Source organism: Myotis lucifugus, unplaced genomic scaffold (assembly GCF_000147115.1).
Source record: "Myotis lucifugus unplaced genomic scaffold, Myoluc2.0 scaffold_199, whole genome shotgun sequence".
Taxonomy (NCBI): Eukaryota; Metazoa; Chordata; class Mammalia; order Chiroptera; family Vespertilionidae; genus Myotis; species Myotis lucifugus.
The window spans coordinates 1,259,376-1,275,344 of NW_005871247.1; the positions used below are offsets into that span (position 1 = coordinate 1,259,376).

At 53.6% G+C, this 15,969-nt stretch overlaps 1 protein-coding gene across 1 annotated transcript in view; it reads right to left on the reverse strand.

The window, feature by feature from the left end:
* Nucleotides 1-314: 314 nt before the first annotated feature.
* LOC102438132 (protoheme IX farnesyltransferase, mitochondrial) overlaps nt 315-15,969 on the reverse strand; it is a 118,492-nt gene continuing 102,837 nt past the window's right edge. The window contains exons 6-7 of the mRNA XM_006097374.3: nt 11,350-11,582; nt 315-2,140 (exon numbers count right to left, since the gene is read on the reverse strand). Of these exons, the coding sequence (XP_006097436.1) occupies nt 1,737-2,140; nt 11,350-11,582 (637 nt within the window). The 3' untranslated portion in view covers nt 315-1,736. The remainder of the gene's footprint in view (nt 2,141-11,349; nt 11,583-15,969) is intronic.

Sequence of the window (15,969 nt, forward strand, 5' to 3'; positions counted from 1 at the left end):
CCGGGAGGCGCGGTCCTCCGATGTTGGGGGACAGCAGCCCCGGGAATTTCCTGAGCAGAAGGACAAGCCAGAGTCCCCAAGGGGGGTTTCTTCGGCGATGGATTGGAAGGAAGGAGAAGGGAAGACTCGATGAGTCTGAGAAGGTGGGGCGGTGGGTCACGGCCTTTTGGGTGCACAGGGGGCTCCTTCCCTCCCTGCAGAGAACTGCCCATGTGCCCACCTCTACTCTACTCGCTCATGAAAATGAGTCAAATGCTATCAATTCTACCAGAAACCGTCCACACTCAGTGGATGACAAATAAAACCAGCACAGCTCCCGTTCTCATAGTCGTTTACTCAGCAGAAAGGAGAACCGAGGCATTTACACATCTCAGGGCTGCCACAGGCTGCAGACGTTCCTCCCAGTCACCCTGGGCCACGTCCCCCGCAGGAGATGACCTGGCTGCGGCCAGGAGGGAACACTTCAGATGCAGAGACAGGGCCAGACGCTGAGTGTAACCGCTTTAGAAATCTCGGAGAACAGGCTATTGCAACGGCTGTTTCCATGTGACTGGGCCTTGCGGAGGTGGCTCAGTGGTTGAGCATCGACCTATGAACCAGGAGGTCGAGGTTCGATTCCTGGTCAGGGCACATGCTTGGGGTGTGGTTTCGATCCCCAGTGGGGGGCGTGTAGGAGGCAGCCGATCAATGATTCTCTAATCATTGATGTTTCTCTCTCCCTTCCTCTCTGAAATCAATAAAAATGTATTTAAAAAAATAAGTAAATGCCGTTTAAACTTTCCACATGAATCCTTGCCCTGGAGACTGGGCAATTAAAACACCGTTAAGCTTCAAGACCTTCAGGCAAATGGAACTGGACAGGGGAAGGGGGCGCACGGGAAGGACTGTGAGCCCACAGGTGATGAGGTCACACCTGGCTACAGGGAAACCCACCCGGCGCCCCGAACCGGAAGCAGCGCCCCCGGAGTCCGACTCCGCGCCCAAAGCCCATGGATGTGTGGGGTAATTTCTGAATTCGGAACGAGGAAATGTGTTTCTCGCTGAGGGGACAAGAAACGTGAGCAGAAGGACAAGCCAGAGTCCTCAGCTCACTCCTTCTGATTCCTTCCCTACGGGCCTGAGCGGGCCCCCAGCAAAGGCGGGGGGGCTGTGCACACTGGCTGAGGGACAGCGTGGAGCGAGCTGGGGGGTTGGGGTGTTAAGTCTAGCGCTCCCCTTCCAGAAGGAAATGCTCCGACCCTCCTGTAAGGAGGCCTTGGATTCCCGGGGTTTTGGAAATGCGGAGGTGCTGATGAGGGGAGGGCGGGGCTGGCAGTCCAGTCTGGGACCCCAGGCAACCGTTTGGGATTCTTCCTCGTGTCAGTGTCGCTGGAGGGACTATGCGGCTGAGTGGATGGCAGAGAAGGTGGGGGTGGCGGAAGAGGCGCACTTGCTCATGGAAGTGAGGAAGGACAGAATGGGGTGGAGGTGCAGGAAGAGATATGTAAAGGCCCTCGAAGGGAAATATAGTCTTTCTTTGTATTAACCTACTGAGCCAGCCCAATTCCTATTTGGGAGGATTTTGTATATCACTAAAAATTTTGTTGCAGGATCATGAGCACCAAATCGCTTTGCACCTTGTACTGAACCCAGTGACTTCTTTTCTCCTCCTCCGGAATCCCAAACGATTCTTGCCTCACAGCAGAGGGAAAAAGGTGTGCGTCTCCCTGTTGTGTTTCCCACAGGCCAGTGTGATTTCAGCTTTGAGGCTCCCCGCTGTCCCTGTCCTCGCCCCGCCGCTTGCAGGTGAGCATGAGCAGCAGGAGCAAGGGCAGGTGCCAGAGGCTGCAGAAGAACAGCTTCCTGGAGCTCTTCCTGTCCGCGTCCCTGTAGAACCGGAAGCCGAGGTAGGAAATGTACAGGTTGATGGGGAGCGCGATGACGGGGAAGGTCCACGTGGTGACCCCCAGGGCGGGGGCTGCGGCGGACAGCGCGAGCAGCGCCAGGCAGTGGCGCAGGGCGACCCGCCGGCACAGGGCCGGGTGCGTGACCGACATCATGCAGTAGCCCCCGCGGGAGTAGTCCTCCCGGAGGCCCCAGCTCAGCGCGTTGAAGTGCGGGAACTGCCAGGAGTAGAGGATTCCGCCCAGAAGAAAGGCTCCTGCGGAGACAGGGAAGCAGAGAATGTGGGGATTTTACCAGGGCACCACCTCCCACCCGAAGGCCTCCGGCCCCAAAGGGCTCTGCCCGATTCCACCTTCACGGGGGCCCCAGGCCCTGCCAGCTGGGTTCTCACCTCCGCTCAGCCCGCCCAGCCTGCTCTCCACAATCTCCCTGCCCCAGCTCTCATCTGGGTGGGCAGGGTGCTGGCATTGGGGGGCGGGGTGCCCTACTGCAGGGCTTAGAGTGACACACTTTGAGGCTCCTGCCCCCCCCTTCTCCCCACCCACAAGAGAAGCCCCTACAGCACAAGCAAACGCCTTGGGAGGGGCTGCCCCTGGGCGCTCTGTGCTGGGCTCCCGGCTGTGCCCACACGCTGGCCAACAGAGCATCTTTAAAAGAAGGGAAGTGCATTGCTTTGTAGACATAATGCCAGTGGGTGCTCAACAGACTGAAGTATTTCTGTGGCCAGTGAGTACCTTTGGGGAACCAGGAGGCACAGAAGGGCAGGTTGGACTGTCCGGGTACAGCTGAGTCACACACAGGGGAGAGAAGGGGACTTCTCCTCGCAGTTTGATGGGAAAAGAGAATGATCTCTGGGCTTTAAAGGGACCAGTGAAGAGAACGTGCTCTCAGCGGTTCTCAGGGCCGGGCCACTTGGAGGCTTCTGAGCACGAAGTCCGTGGACTGGCCATCCCAGCGCCTGCGCAGCCTCCGGCCGGGAGGTCAGAGTGCAGGACGGTGTGCAGCTACGCAGCCATGCACAGGGGACAGAACGTCAGCGATGACTTAGATGCCAGGAGGGAACAGAAGTCAGAGCCCAGGATCTGTTTATCGAAGTGGCCGAGAAAGGGCAACTCCGCCTGGAAACCAGACCCGAAAGGGTTAAAATCAGATCCAGATGGATTTCTCTCCTCCTTCTCGAAAGCCCCCTTCTTAGTGTGCCAACTGCAGGATTCTGCTGTGCTCAATACACACTTCTCAGTTATGCTTCTCCTTAAAATAACAACTTAAAAAATCATTTTCCTAAGAGTAGCTCGCTGCTTTCTATGTGAGAGGAAATGGGTATGGGTTTGGCTCATGTCACAAATGAAAGCGCTTTAGAAATCACAGCGCAGCCTTAATGGACTAATCAGAAAACCACCGCCCCCACAGTTCTCCTCGGCCGCAACTGCCGCTGCTCATCCACAGGACGGAAGACAAATTCCTCTCATCAAGATAAGGAGCTGCAACCGGAAGACTTGAATTAGTCCGGGGCTGTGGGGACCCACCTTCCCTGTGCGGTGAATACAAAGCACTCAGTTACTAATTCAAAGGCCTCCCCTCAGCCTCACGCCCACAGAGTGGTCTAGTTTTATTGGGCCGATCTGCTGTAGCAACAAATATTCATGTGCGCCCACTACGCCTTAGGTGCAGTCTGTCCCCAAGGCCTCCGCTGGCGTGGGAGACAACACAAGGGATTACAGCCCAGAGGCGGTGCTGTGGCGAGCACCCGGGAGGAAGACCAAGGTCAGCCTGGGAGAGGTCAGGGAAGGCTTCCTGGAAGAAGCAATGTGTAAAGCGGACCTGAGGATGGTCTTGGAGGTTCAATGCATTCACACACACTGTGTGTCTTCTGCGACTATTAAATGTATTTTCTCGTTTTCCTATCTAACTGCAGAATCTTTGTACATACTTGCTTTAACGTTATCTGGAAGAAAAGTCTGCTTCCTTCATTTTAATTGGGTATTTGCTGGTCTGTGAATATATGAAATACTGAGAATCTGAAATGGTGGCATGTCTGTGGGGAAGGTTCTCCCAAGGACAGCAGCTTCCTGAGACCACGGTGCCAGAGTCCCAGCCACAGGCCACACCAGAGACGACTCGGGAGTCCGGGCATGCTCACTGCCCTCCACACTGAGAGGACTCAGGAGCACACCTGCAGGGCTGTGGTCAGCCGCTGGGGGACCCTGACCTCGGGCACCTGGCTCTGACCAGGGGACAAGGCTCAGAGCGTCTTCCTGGTGACTGAACACACACGGCCTTCTGAACTCTGAGCACCTGTCAGTCACGCCCCCACTCTGCCGGGAGAACCTCCGTGGCCACCTCTGCTCCAACCTGGAATGCTGCCGGGCGTGCTCCTGGCATTCTGCTGGCAGACAGGCCCAGGCAACCCAGCTGACTCTTTCCTAAGAGAATGGAGCTCTGACTCGTTCTTCCCAGAAGCGTTCCTCTGGCAGCTTCAGCTCTACTCTCTGCTGCCTGGGGGCTTACACTCACCCTTCCCCCCAGGCCACTCACTGTCACTCACTGTCCGAGCATGGCCTTGAAGAGGATAAAGAATGGGGCTCCAGCGAGTCTGGTGCTGGGTTCAGGGGTCTTCCCTTCCATACAGTAGGCTCCCTCTCCCCATGGCCCTCACAGCCTCTGGTCCATGACTGGCTACCGGGTGTGGTCATGTAAATGGGGGAGGGGCAGCTGGGAAGCAGCGCCACACCCAGAGCTTGGTGCTCAGGGGTCTGGAAGCCTTTCCTTTGAGGGGAGCACAAAGGGGCCCTGAAAGAGGCCTCAGTGCTGCAACAGGTGGGAGGGCAGGCGCGGCAGGTAAAGGGGAGAGGACATGGGCCGGTTTATCAGCTGCACAGCCACTAGGCAAGGCCGCCCGTCCTCTGCAATGGAAACAGTTTGCAGGGCCTGCTCCTTCCGACGGCTCCTGGGAAGCTGCCGAGGCCCAAGAGGGGCCTCGCCTACTGCACACCCTATGCCCAGCGGGCACCCGGTTTCCTTGGAAGGGAAAGACGAGAGTAAGGGAGTCACCAAGCTCTGACTCTGAACAAAGTGCTCCTCTCCTTCCCCATCTTACCCCTGCAGGGCAGTTTCGAGCACCTGTGGGTCCAACACACTCAGGTGGTCCCGAGGGACACCCACTAGCCTGTTCCTGAGCCGCGTGGCCACGGCAAAGCCACCAGGCCGCCACCAGGCCCCCGCTGCCACTTCCTTCAGGAGGCACTGGCCCTGCGCCCTAAACGCTCCCCCTAAACGCTCCGTCAACTGACAAGACGAGCACACCTCGGCCCCAAGCCGGCCTCCTTACACTGCCAGCCTCGGCTCCAGCAACGCATTTCCAAACGCCCTTTTCCAGACTCTGTGCTTTCGCCTTTGAGGAGAACAGGGCTCTGAATACTGTTTGCTGTGCTAACACTCCCATGAAAACATCCCTTGTTCCCTCTGTCTTTAAAATATCATTTGTCTTAATTAATCTGAGCTCTAAGGCTAGTTATGAAAAAATTCTCACACAAAATGAACACACTCATTTTTGAGTTTGATTTTAACAGGCAGTATTTTAAAGAAAGGCTTTAAAAGTGCTTGGGTTCAACAGTGCCTGGTAAGCCTGCAAATATTTGCTGGGAGAATGAGTGAATAAATTCTCTCCATTCTATTTTCTTATCCTGGAGGGAAGGAGGTAAATAAAGTGAAACAGGACTGAACATTTTGTAGTTTACCAGCTGAGGCTAAAAACACTCATTCTCTTTTTGTTCTAAAACCATCCATCTGTGAAATATCACTTCCTGATAAGCGCCCACGCCTAAGTCCTCATTTGTAACTGAATGTTGTCTGACATAATGTTTACCACACAACATCTGAGTGACAAACCAAAGGCAATTTAGGAATCAGCTCCACAAGACTGTCACCCAGGCCCACGCCACAAACGCCCAAGACTGGGATTTACTCAAATTCAGGAAAATTATAAAATAGAATCTGAGCCTTTTTAAGAAATGGGGGTGATGGAAGGAGAGGTGGGCTTGGCAAGGAGGAGGGATGAGATTTTAATCTGAAGCCACGGGGAACTAGACAGCCTCTCGAGATAAACACTATGGAGAGGCCTACGCACGTGGTCCAGGCCCTCGGGGAGCTGGGCTGCCTGCTGCCCGCACTTGTCTGCAGAGCCCCCTACCCCCCACAGACCCTTTGCTAGGGCCCTGGCAGGCCACTCCCTTCTCTGCTGTCTGCTGAGAGCAGAATCAAACCCAGTACCTCCACCCCTAAGGCACCAGCTGGCCAGACCAGGGACCAGAACAGTCCCCTGCGGTGGCCTTCCTGAGTTTTACTTGGTAAGCATTTTTAATATTTTCTAGTAACAGCAGTTTAAGTTAAAAATATAAAATGCAAAGCAATTAGGCAAGTGGGAGGCCAAGGCCGAGCCTTGGAGGGAAAGGGACGCAGGTAGAATACCAGTCTAATGATGACCTTGACCTATTCTAACAATGACCTTGACCGGCAGGATAGCCACGGAGAGCGCTCCCTGTGCTGGGCCGGCACCTGACAGCGTAGCCCTCTCCAATCCAACTCCACGGGCAGCTGTCTGTGCTGCACCTGGGAGGGAAAGCAGTGCTCATAGCTCCTGAGCAGCTATTAAGTAGCAAATACCAAGAGCCACTAACATTTATCCACGCTCACCATTCCCACGCCAGCTGTAACTGCCTTGCTCCCCCTGAGCTGGAGGCCCTGTGGGCAGACCCAGGGAGCACAGGCTCTGGACCCACCTGACTGGGGCATCTAAAACAAGGAGAAACCGTTTTTCACTGTCTGACAGGGAAACAAACAAGAGCAATGAGGTAGCTGTGGGGAAAAATCAGGGCCCGAAAGACCATCGGGCCCTATTGGTGTTTTATGGAGGCAGCAGGCCCTTCAGTGCTCAGTGCTCTGCAGCTTCACTGGCCCAGCAGCCACCACGTCGGGGGAAGGTGCCTCTGAACACCCACTTCCTTGCTCGACAAACCCCTGGGTGCGCTGTTTTCTACAGCGACTGACCTCCCTTTTATCTCTGCCAACTGGATAGTCAGCTCTCAAGGAGGACCGTCCACAGGAGGGCTGAGCTGCCTCCTCCCCATCCTGCCGCCATCTGCTGACCCTGGGAGAGGGCTTCTGCAGGCCCACGCGACCAAGTGGCAAAAGCGACGTTGCTGGGCCTCTGATGCCCTGGCTGAGAGCCAGGGAGACAGGGCAAAGGAATGGGACGTGCTCAGGGAATCGCTGCCCTTCATTTATCCTTCCCTCCCACCTGCGCGTTCACTGGTGTTCGCCAGCTGCTCTTTTAGCTGCCAGGTTGAGGCCTCAGGAGGGTGGGGCAGCCTTGAATACGTGGAGCCCTACTGGAGAGGGGAGGAGCGGCAGGGGCAGGAGGAGAAGACGCAACTTCAGCGACAGGCTTCAGGGACAGATGCCCAACCCCATGGAGAACCAGCTGCTGCACACGGTGAACTAACCCTCCAGTGGAAACCCGCTGCTTCCTGGGAAAGCCTCCAGGGGGTATCTACCTCCTTCCGATAACGTATCAGCTCCTCAGGCGGCAGCTCCTCAGATCATGTCCCTGCTTGTTCTGGTTCCATGGCTACATGCTCTGTGTACCTGCTCTTTCCTCTCCTTGGAAAGCACGTCCCCTTCGCAGGTGAGCTCATCATGACTTAATCCAGAACCCGCTGTGCTCCAAGGCCGCCTCAGACCAGCTCGCAGCCCTCTGCAGACCCCTTTCCTGCTACGCCTTCGCTCAATTGTCTGATTACCCGCCTGCCTCGCCCTGAAGATGGAGTGAGGTATGGTTTCTGTGAGGACTGGATTATAGTAATATTTGTGTTTCAGTGCCCAGCACACAGCAGGTCCTCAACTGATCCCTGTACAATGAAGCTGCATATGAAGGTGGAGGCCCCAGCAATTCCTAGCCCAGGCTAGTCCACTGTGAGGTGATCACCCAGCCTCCTCACACCCTCCTCTTCCTCACTATCAGGGTAGCTCAACACAGTATTCCTCACAGGCTTCTCCTAAGTGATCCGTCTTGGGAGGCTCAAAGATAACAAGGCTTGGAGATACCACTGAAGAAGGGCTTTTTCAAGCAAACAAGTCCCTAAGATAGGAACTCGGATGAGAGATGTAACCTCTGTGGCTAATACAAATGACACCACTGGTGCATCTCAAGTAATGCCATCTGCCCATGCCCTCTGCTTAACCCCTGGGTATTTCCAGGTATTCTAACAGTTGGAGCCCTCCGGGTCCTGTCTCAGTGTGGTCTCCGCACGGGGCACCAGCAGCAGCACCACCTGGGGACTTGTTAGAAATGCACATTCCCAGGCCCCGGGCCCAAATGGGAAGTCCTGATCCAGGCCCGGGATCCATCTCAGCAAACCCTCCAGGGGTTCCCCGGGCCCTGAGGTGTGAGGACCGCTGTGTTCGACTTTGGCGAGACCACAGTACAGACCCCACAGTGCCTATTATTACAGTGCAAACTCGCCTGAGGAATGGAGCGCAGGTTCACAGGACATCCATCCGTCCTTCCGGGCGGAACTGTCCGGAGGGTGAGCATGCTCCAGGCCTGCGCTGTCACACGGCAGCTGTCAGCCACACGTGGCTGTGGGCGTTTGGAACAGGGACAAAGGGACTGAACGGACTTCTTACATTTAAATTGAAAAGTAAAGAGCACATGTGGCTAGTGGATGCCATATTAGACAGTGCAGTCCTAGAAGATGGCAAAACGACCTGAAAATCGCATTCCACCTCATTCCTAAAATCCTAGCAACAAAGATCTTTACATTAGATCCCTCGGGTGCCCACTTCTTTGTATCGCTTCCTCCTGTGTGGTGCCTTTACACAGCTCATGCTCAGTAAATATTGGCAATTGCCTGTGGGTTAACCTAGTTTTGTCATCTGTTAAATAGAAGGCATTTACGCACCGATTCATTCATTCAAAGATCTCCTGCTTATCTCTCAAGTTTGCTCTATCAATATAGTGCTTTGAAACACTTTTTGAAGCAGTTTGAAGCATGATGTAAAGTGGCATTATTCTTTCTGTGCCAACTTGATAGGCTTTAGGTGCACAGTGTGACCCCTGGTGCATTAGAACTGGGGGCAGTAACCCCCGCAGTGCTGCGGGATCCGCACGCATCATTAGGAATTATAGAAAAAGGGTGACAGACGTCAACCTCACACGCTGCTGAGGAATTGCTCTGTGGTTGCACAGCCCTCTCATGCATGCCGGGGTCACTTCAGGTAGATGAAGGGTCTCCTTTTTCAAGATAAATATGCATTTTCATCTTGCTACTTGAAACAAGGCACAGCCTGGCTCTTAGCTGTCCCTCATTAATGAGTTTGTATGTAAATGATTAAATCTGGGTCACAGAAAGACCATACCCCAAGTTTTATTTAAAATATGTCTATTAGCAGCTTAGCCAAGTCCAGACCGTCCCTGAACAACAAGGGCTCCTGCGGAAGGTGTGCACTGAAGCAGGAGGGAGGGCTTTTGCAAAGCTCTCCTCTCTCTCTCTCTGGCCGACTCTGCTGAGGCTCTCACTCTCACAGGAAGTTGCCTGGGAGTGTGACAGGGGCACTGAGCCCTCAGCAAGAACCTGGGTCTAAGACCCCACACAACCGAGTGACCCAGTTCTCCTGACCTGGATTCGACTGCCTCCCGTCTCCAATGATACCTGTCCTGCAGCTGTCATACCTGACCCTGGTGCCGCCTGGCCTGGGATTTCCAAGACTGAAAAGGCAGCTGTGGGTGCCTTGCTCCTTCGTGCAGGTGAGAGGAAACTGAGGAGGGCCTGGCATCCCTGGCTGGCCAGGCAGGTGGCTTGGCGCCGGGCATCTAAGTGGCAAGCAGCACTGCCTGGTGTGGATGGGGTGGCACGGGAGGCTGAGAGCCTGCGAGTGGCTGACTTTCTTTTCCGGCCCCACCTGGCATGACTGGGAAACCACTTGAAAGGTATGGAGGGCACAGGAGGGGAGCTGGGTTAGGGGTCCGAGGGAGTCTGGACCAAATCAAGGTTGAGACTCCAGGCAGAACTGAGGAGGAGAAATCTGACCAGGAGTTTGGTGTATGCAGGTTACCCTTTAAATTTAAATTGTAACCTGGGGGGAACTCGGACGTCATCTAGTCCATGCGGTCTCCCCTTGCCCGCCTCACCCCAGGTAGACATGACGATGCGCCCCACCAGGCCAGGAGCCCCTCACAGGCTTCAAACAGCAGCCAGGTGACAACTGGTGCTCCATCTGCATCCCAATAAGATCTCATGACCTTTCTTGGTCTGTATGAACCTGCCCACTGGATGAATGAGGAACACAAACATAATTCATTTAATCCTCACAACGCGATGAGAAGGGACCATTATTGGCCCCATGTGGGGGAGATGAGGAGACACCAGCATAAAGGGGTCAAGTACGTTCTGAGGGGCCAGCTGTCAGGTGGAGCTGGGCTCCCCCCGCGCCCCACTCCAGGCACGGTGCTCTGTGGGGAGGAGACTGGCCGGCTCCGCACAGACCAAACAAGCGCGTGCCTCTTGGAATGCTGCATCTGTAGATTCATGGAAGCCCGACATCTACAGGATATTAAAACCATCCTAAGAGACAATCATGGCAAAGGTGTAAGCATCTTTGTAAGCTTGCCAAATCCGAGCCTCAGAGCTTTTATAAAGTTTCAGAAATGTGGCTTACGGGGCAACGGTTTATGGTCAATTGCCTTTTGATCTCTCATGTGAAAAATATGTACTTACATATATTGCAGGAAACCTCACCACTTCCTAAGTGTCGGGCAAAAACACTAATTACTTGACTAATTAGACTGTGAAACTTCCCTTACAGATGGTAAAAATGGGCTATTCACCCCACAAATTTAGTTGTGACATACCACCAAAAAAATGTGGAAATGTCTCAATGGTTTTACTGTAGACAGCATGAACAATTTAAGCAAACCATATAAAAATAAATGAGAAACTAATGGAAATAGTCTGTTCTTTCAGAGGGGAAACACCGGGTCTGTGGGAGGAAGGAGCTAGTGCCGCAGGCCTGCCAGCGAGGGGCGGCGGTCCCGGCGAGGGAGGCCTGCCAGGCACCTCCTGGTAGGACGCCCCCAGTGAGTCCCCGGGCCAACCCGACTCGTGCTCCGTGGGCACTTTCTTTCCACTGCACTTGCTGCCGCAGGCTGAGGCGCTCGCCTCCGGTTTCCTCCCTGCTCTTCCAGTTGAGAGAGAAGCCAGGACAGTCTCCGTGAGCTGTGCGCACACTATTTCAGCCTGCCCCTGCGCGCACTGCCCACAGGGCCCAGTGAAATGGACTCTAGCACCAAGTCCTGCCGTCCGGGGCAGGAAGCGCCTCTGACCAGTGCGTGGTAACACTGCGGGGAGAGCCTGAGCACCTGCCCCCGCACCTGCCCACGAGCCCGCTGAGCGGGCGGGACACACTCACCAGCATCTAGGCTGCCAGTAGCTGCTGTCCAGCCCATGACGGGGGGGATGGCGCCCACCACGGCTCCGACCCACGTGTTGGCAATGCTGACCCTCTTCAGCGGGGTGTAGCAGCAGGTGTACAGGAAAATGTTGAAGAGCCCCAGGGCTCCTGTGAGGGGGTTCACCCCCCAGGTCAGAAGGGCGACTCCTGGGACAGCACAGCAAGCGGCAAAGGTCACAGCGAGCAGCGGGCTGCAAGAGAGCAGAGCATAGCAGTCACTTTCAGCGTGAACCCAGCAGGGATCGGAGCTGACGGGCAGCACCCACCCATCCGAGGAAGCCAGCTGGGAGCAGGGCTGGCTCCTTCCTGTCTGGGCATCTTCTTCATGAAACTGGACAATGTAAGGAAAACTGCCAAGTGAAGCTGCAATGGCAATGATGACCGCAAGCCTCATTCTCAACAGTCTACTTTTTCAGAGTACACTTTGTGCAGAATCTTGTGGAAGACTTTGAAGTGAACATAAATTGGATGTACTAGTTTCTGATAATATGCATGTTCATTTATTCTTTAAGAAACCTGAGGTCACTCCACCGCCCCCTCTCCCTACAGAAGTCAGGCCGGGGCCTCTGAGGACACCACTGGCAGGCTCCACACGGCGCCCACTGGGAGGCAGGAGTCACGGGTGTGCAGCTTTTCAGGGGCTCAGGTCTGGCAACAGCTAGTTCCCCAGGAAGACAACCTTTCTCCCCCATGGGAGGCAGCACCCTCCATTCCCAGGGCTGCAGGTTCCCACGGCCAGAGGGAAGCCCTGTGCTCCCAACCCTGCCCCTTGAGGAAAAAGACTATGACAAGTCAGGACTGGGAAGGGGGTTGGGAGATGAGGAGAGCGCCAGCTGGAATGCCCAGTGAGTCAGGAAAACATAACCGAGAGCTGGGAGGGGCTTGGAGAAGTCCAGCTCCCACTGGTGTGCTGAGCGCTGGGCCTGGAGGCAGCTCCCAGCAGATGGGAGTCTGAATGGAGCTGAGAGCCGACCAGGGACGCGCTGCTGTCCAGATGCTTGAGATGGAAGGCCCGTGAGCTACCCCGAGACTCCGCAGCACATGCAGTCGGAGGGAGAACTTTCTCTGTCCCGGCCACCGCTCCGAAATCTTGTCAGCTACTTCCTCAGCCCTCACTCGGCACCCTCAGTCTTTATTCTGTTCCCCACCCCCCAAAACCACTCCCACTCTGGGTGCCATTTCTGAATCCGCCTTCTGGCCCACTGTCTCCACTCCTGCTAGAGAAAGCCCTATAACCGACCAATTCCTCTCCCCTTTCTCAAGTCTCCAGATTCACCCTGGCCCCTAATGCCCTCAGCAGTGGCAAATATCCTCATCTTTACTGCCTGACCCTTCTCCCATTTTGGGGGGGAGGGGACACCATCTCCATTTTTAAAGATAAACTCTACTTTTGCTCTAATTTAATCTCCTCCCAAACCTGTCTTTATCTTCTATCTCCACTATTGGCCTTTTGCATCCTCTGAACAATTACTTTGTTCCTATTTCCCCCAAAGTTCTTACTGTCCCTCTTCAAACCCACACACGCTGATGAAGCGACTGCACAGGGCTCATGCCTCCAGCCTGGTTTCCTACCTGCCCACACCCCACCCCACCTCTCCCACCCTCTGCACAGGGCTCATGCCTCCAGCCTGGTTTCCTACCTGCCCACACCCCACCCCACCTCTCCCACCCTCTGCACAGGGCTCATGCCTCCAGTCTGGCTTCCTACCTACCCGCACCCCTCCTCTCCCACCCTCTGCACAGGGCTCATGTCTCCAGCCTGGCTTCCTACCTGCCCGCACCCCTCCTCTCCCATTCCCTGAAACGACTTCTCACTTGGTTTTCAGATATGGTGGGCGACATAATTTCTCAGAGTCAAGTTTAGGACGGTGCCTGTGTTGTTCCACCTCAAGTGTGCCCAGACTGAGATGGCTAAAAAGCAGTGCAAATATTATAACTGTTGTTATTCTTTCATAATGTGTTTTATAGCTTATAAGGACAGATTTCCCCCTTCCTATGGGATTCTACAAAGCAGGTTTTATTTTGGGTGGGAGAAAAATGTGGATCATAAACACTTTTATTTTTCCTCAGTTGGACCTTGTGTGAAAAAAAAAGGTTGTTCCTTCTTTCTCCAAGGTCTGTGGGAGCCAGTTGTATTCAAATTGTGAAAAGCGCCCTTAGAAAAGCACACCTGAATCTAATTTATCGTGATGGGCAACTGTATGTGGAAGCTTAATTTCTGACCCTCCTGGACATCACAGGAAATCATGGGGCTTACTTTTGGTGTGTAAACCAGTGTGCTCAGGGACACGAATAAGAACAGAGGAGGTTGGTGAGGCCTGCGGAGGACATGAGCACACCTCCCAGGGAGCAGGTCACTCCAGCACCAGCCCCTCACAGACCACCACCCCCTGGCCGGCCGGACCCTGGAACCTCAGGGCTTCCGCACGTTATGGGCAAAGGTGCGTCAGTTCAAACTCTGTGAAGTTTATTTTCATGATGCTTTATTTTTCCTAAAACATGGATTATAAAAGCAATATATGTTCATCTTGGAAACACTGAAACTATAAAAAAATCACAAAGAAGAAATTCTAAATTGGTTATTCAGGGAAACATATTGGTTTCTTTCTTTCTAGCCTTTTCTTAATAACATATCTACCTAAAAAATAACCGAGAACATACTGAATTGTGGTTTTGTTACTTACTTAATTTCAATATATCTTAATAATTTCCCCATGCCATTAAGAATACTTTTACATCATCATCATTAGTTACACAGTGGCCTATTCTAAGGCTATACCACAATTAATTCCATCTCTAGACTCTGTTTGGATACTTGGTATTTTTCCATTTCTTTACATAGAAAAAATGTTGGGAGGAATACCTTACAGACAGACTGCTATTCACAGAGCCGATCAGGATACATTCTGAGGGTAAGTTTCTAGATGTGCGATTGTTAAGCCAGACTTTAGGCATTTTGCACGTTTTAGGGGTTTGGACTTGCACCACCCATCTATACTCCGGAGTGTACACCGGTTTATACTCCACGGGCGGCATCACAAGGAGCCTGTTTCCAGGACCCGTATCAACACTGGGAATGGCATTAAACACAAAACAAAAATGAACCAAGTGAAGCCTGTGTATTGAGACAGTCTTGCCCTCATTTTACAGATGAGACACTGAGACTCACTAAGGAATAGCTCAGGAGCAGGACCTGGACTCAGGTCACTCGCTGGGTCCCTCATTTTGTCCAAGCTCCCCCAGTGGGGGGCACTGGTGCAACAGGACTTGCTGATTCACTTATTTTTTGGGTCTGCTGCGAGCTGGGACCTTCACCCAGCTGCCTTTAGCTGGGAGCAGACTCCTGTTGGGTTTGAAAGTTCCTTCAGCACTAGCTGGTTCGGCTCAGTGGATAGAGCATCGGCCTGCAGACTGAAGCGTCCCAGGTTTGATTCTGGTCAAGGGCACATGCCTGGGTTGCAGGCTCGATCCCCAGTAGGGGATGTGCAAGAGGCAGCCGATCAATGATTCTCTCTCATCATTGATGTTTCTATCTCTCTCCCTCTCCCTTCTTCTCTAAAATCAATAAAAATATGTTAAAAAGAAAATTCCTTCAGTTCACCCCATTGTACCGATAGCCTGACTTTCTACTGCGTTCCCTGAGATAAAAATGATTGGAAAGCACTAAAAAAGCCCGGATAGAATATGGGAGCTGGCAGACAGGTACCAGGCAGCAACAGTCGGGAGTGTCAGCAGAGGACATGGCAGCCTGGGAGACCGATGGACAGAGTGGGTGGAGGGTGCACAGGGAAGGGTTCCAGGAAACTAACCTGCAAACTGAGACCTAGCGGATGGGTGGGTAGGAGATGGGCAACAAGGGCAGAGAGGCGGGGTCCAGGCAGGGAGCCAGCAGGGCAGGGTCCACCCGCCTGGAGTGCAGTGTGGGGGTGGGGAGGGGCAGAGAGCAGAGGTCAGGAAGGCCAGGTCAGACACCTAACATTGCCTCTGGGCACAGGCAGAGCCAGCAGTTTTAACGAGGGGAAGAAAAGAGCAGACCTGCTTTTCAGAAGGATCGCTCCACCTGCCAGCACGGCCAGCAATGGACATGCATCGTCCGCCTCACAAGGGAAATCACGTCAGACATTTTGAGGAGAATCATGGACACACTGACACGCAATGTTTATCAAGTGCTAGCTGACAGGAACAGAATTCGCCCAGCCAGCTCTCTAATCTGCCATCTGATATTCCCAAATATGCTGGTGGTGCAGAGCAAGGCAGCAGAGCAGGCGCCCTTCCCTGGAGGCTCTTAGGTAGAATCACAGGTGGTGGCCCTGGTTTGCATTTTTAGATTGATTATTTTTGGCTCTATTTTATCTCTCCCAAGTCTTTTTATGAGGTGGTTTTAAAAAAAATATACATATATTTTTAATTGATTTCAGAGAGGAAGGGAGAAAGGGAGAGAGGGAGAGAGGGAGAGGGGGAGAGAGAGAGAGAGAGAGAGAGAGAGAGAGAGAGAGAGAGAGAGAAACATCAGTGATGAGAGAGAATCATTCATTGGCTGCCTCCTGCACACCCCACACTGGGGATTGAGCCTGCAAC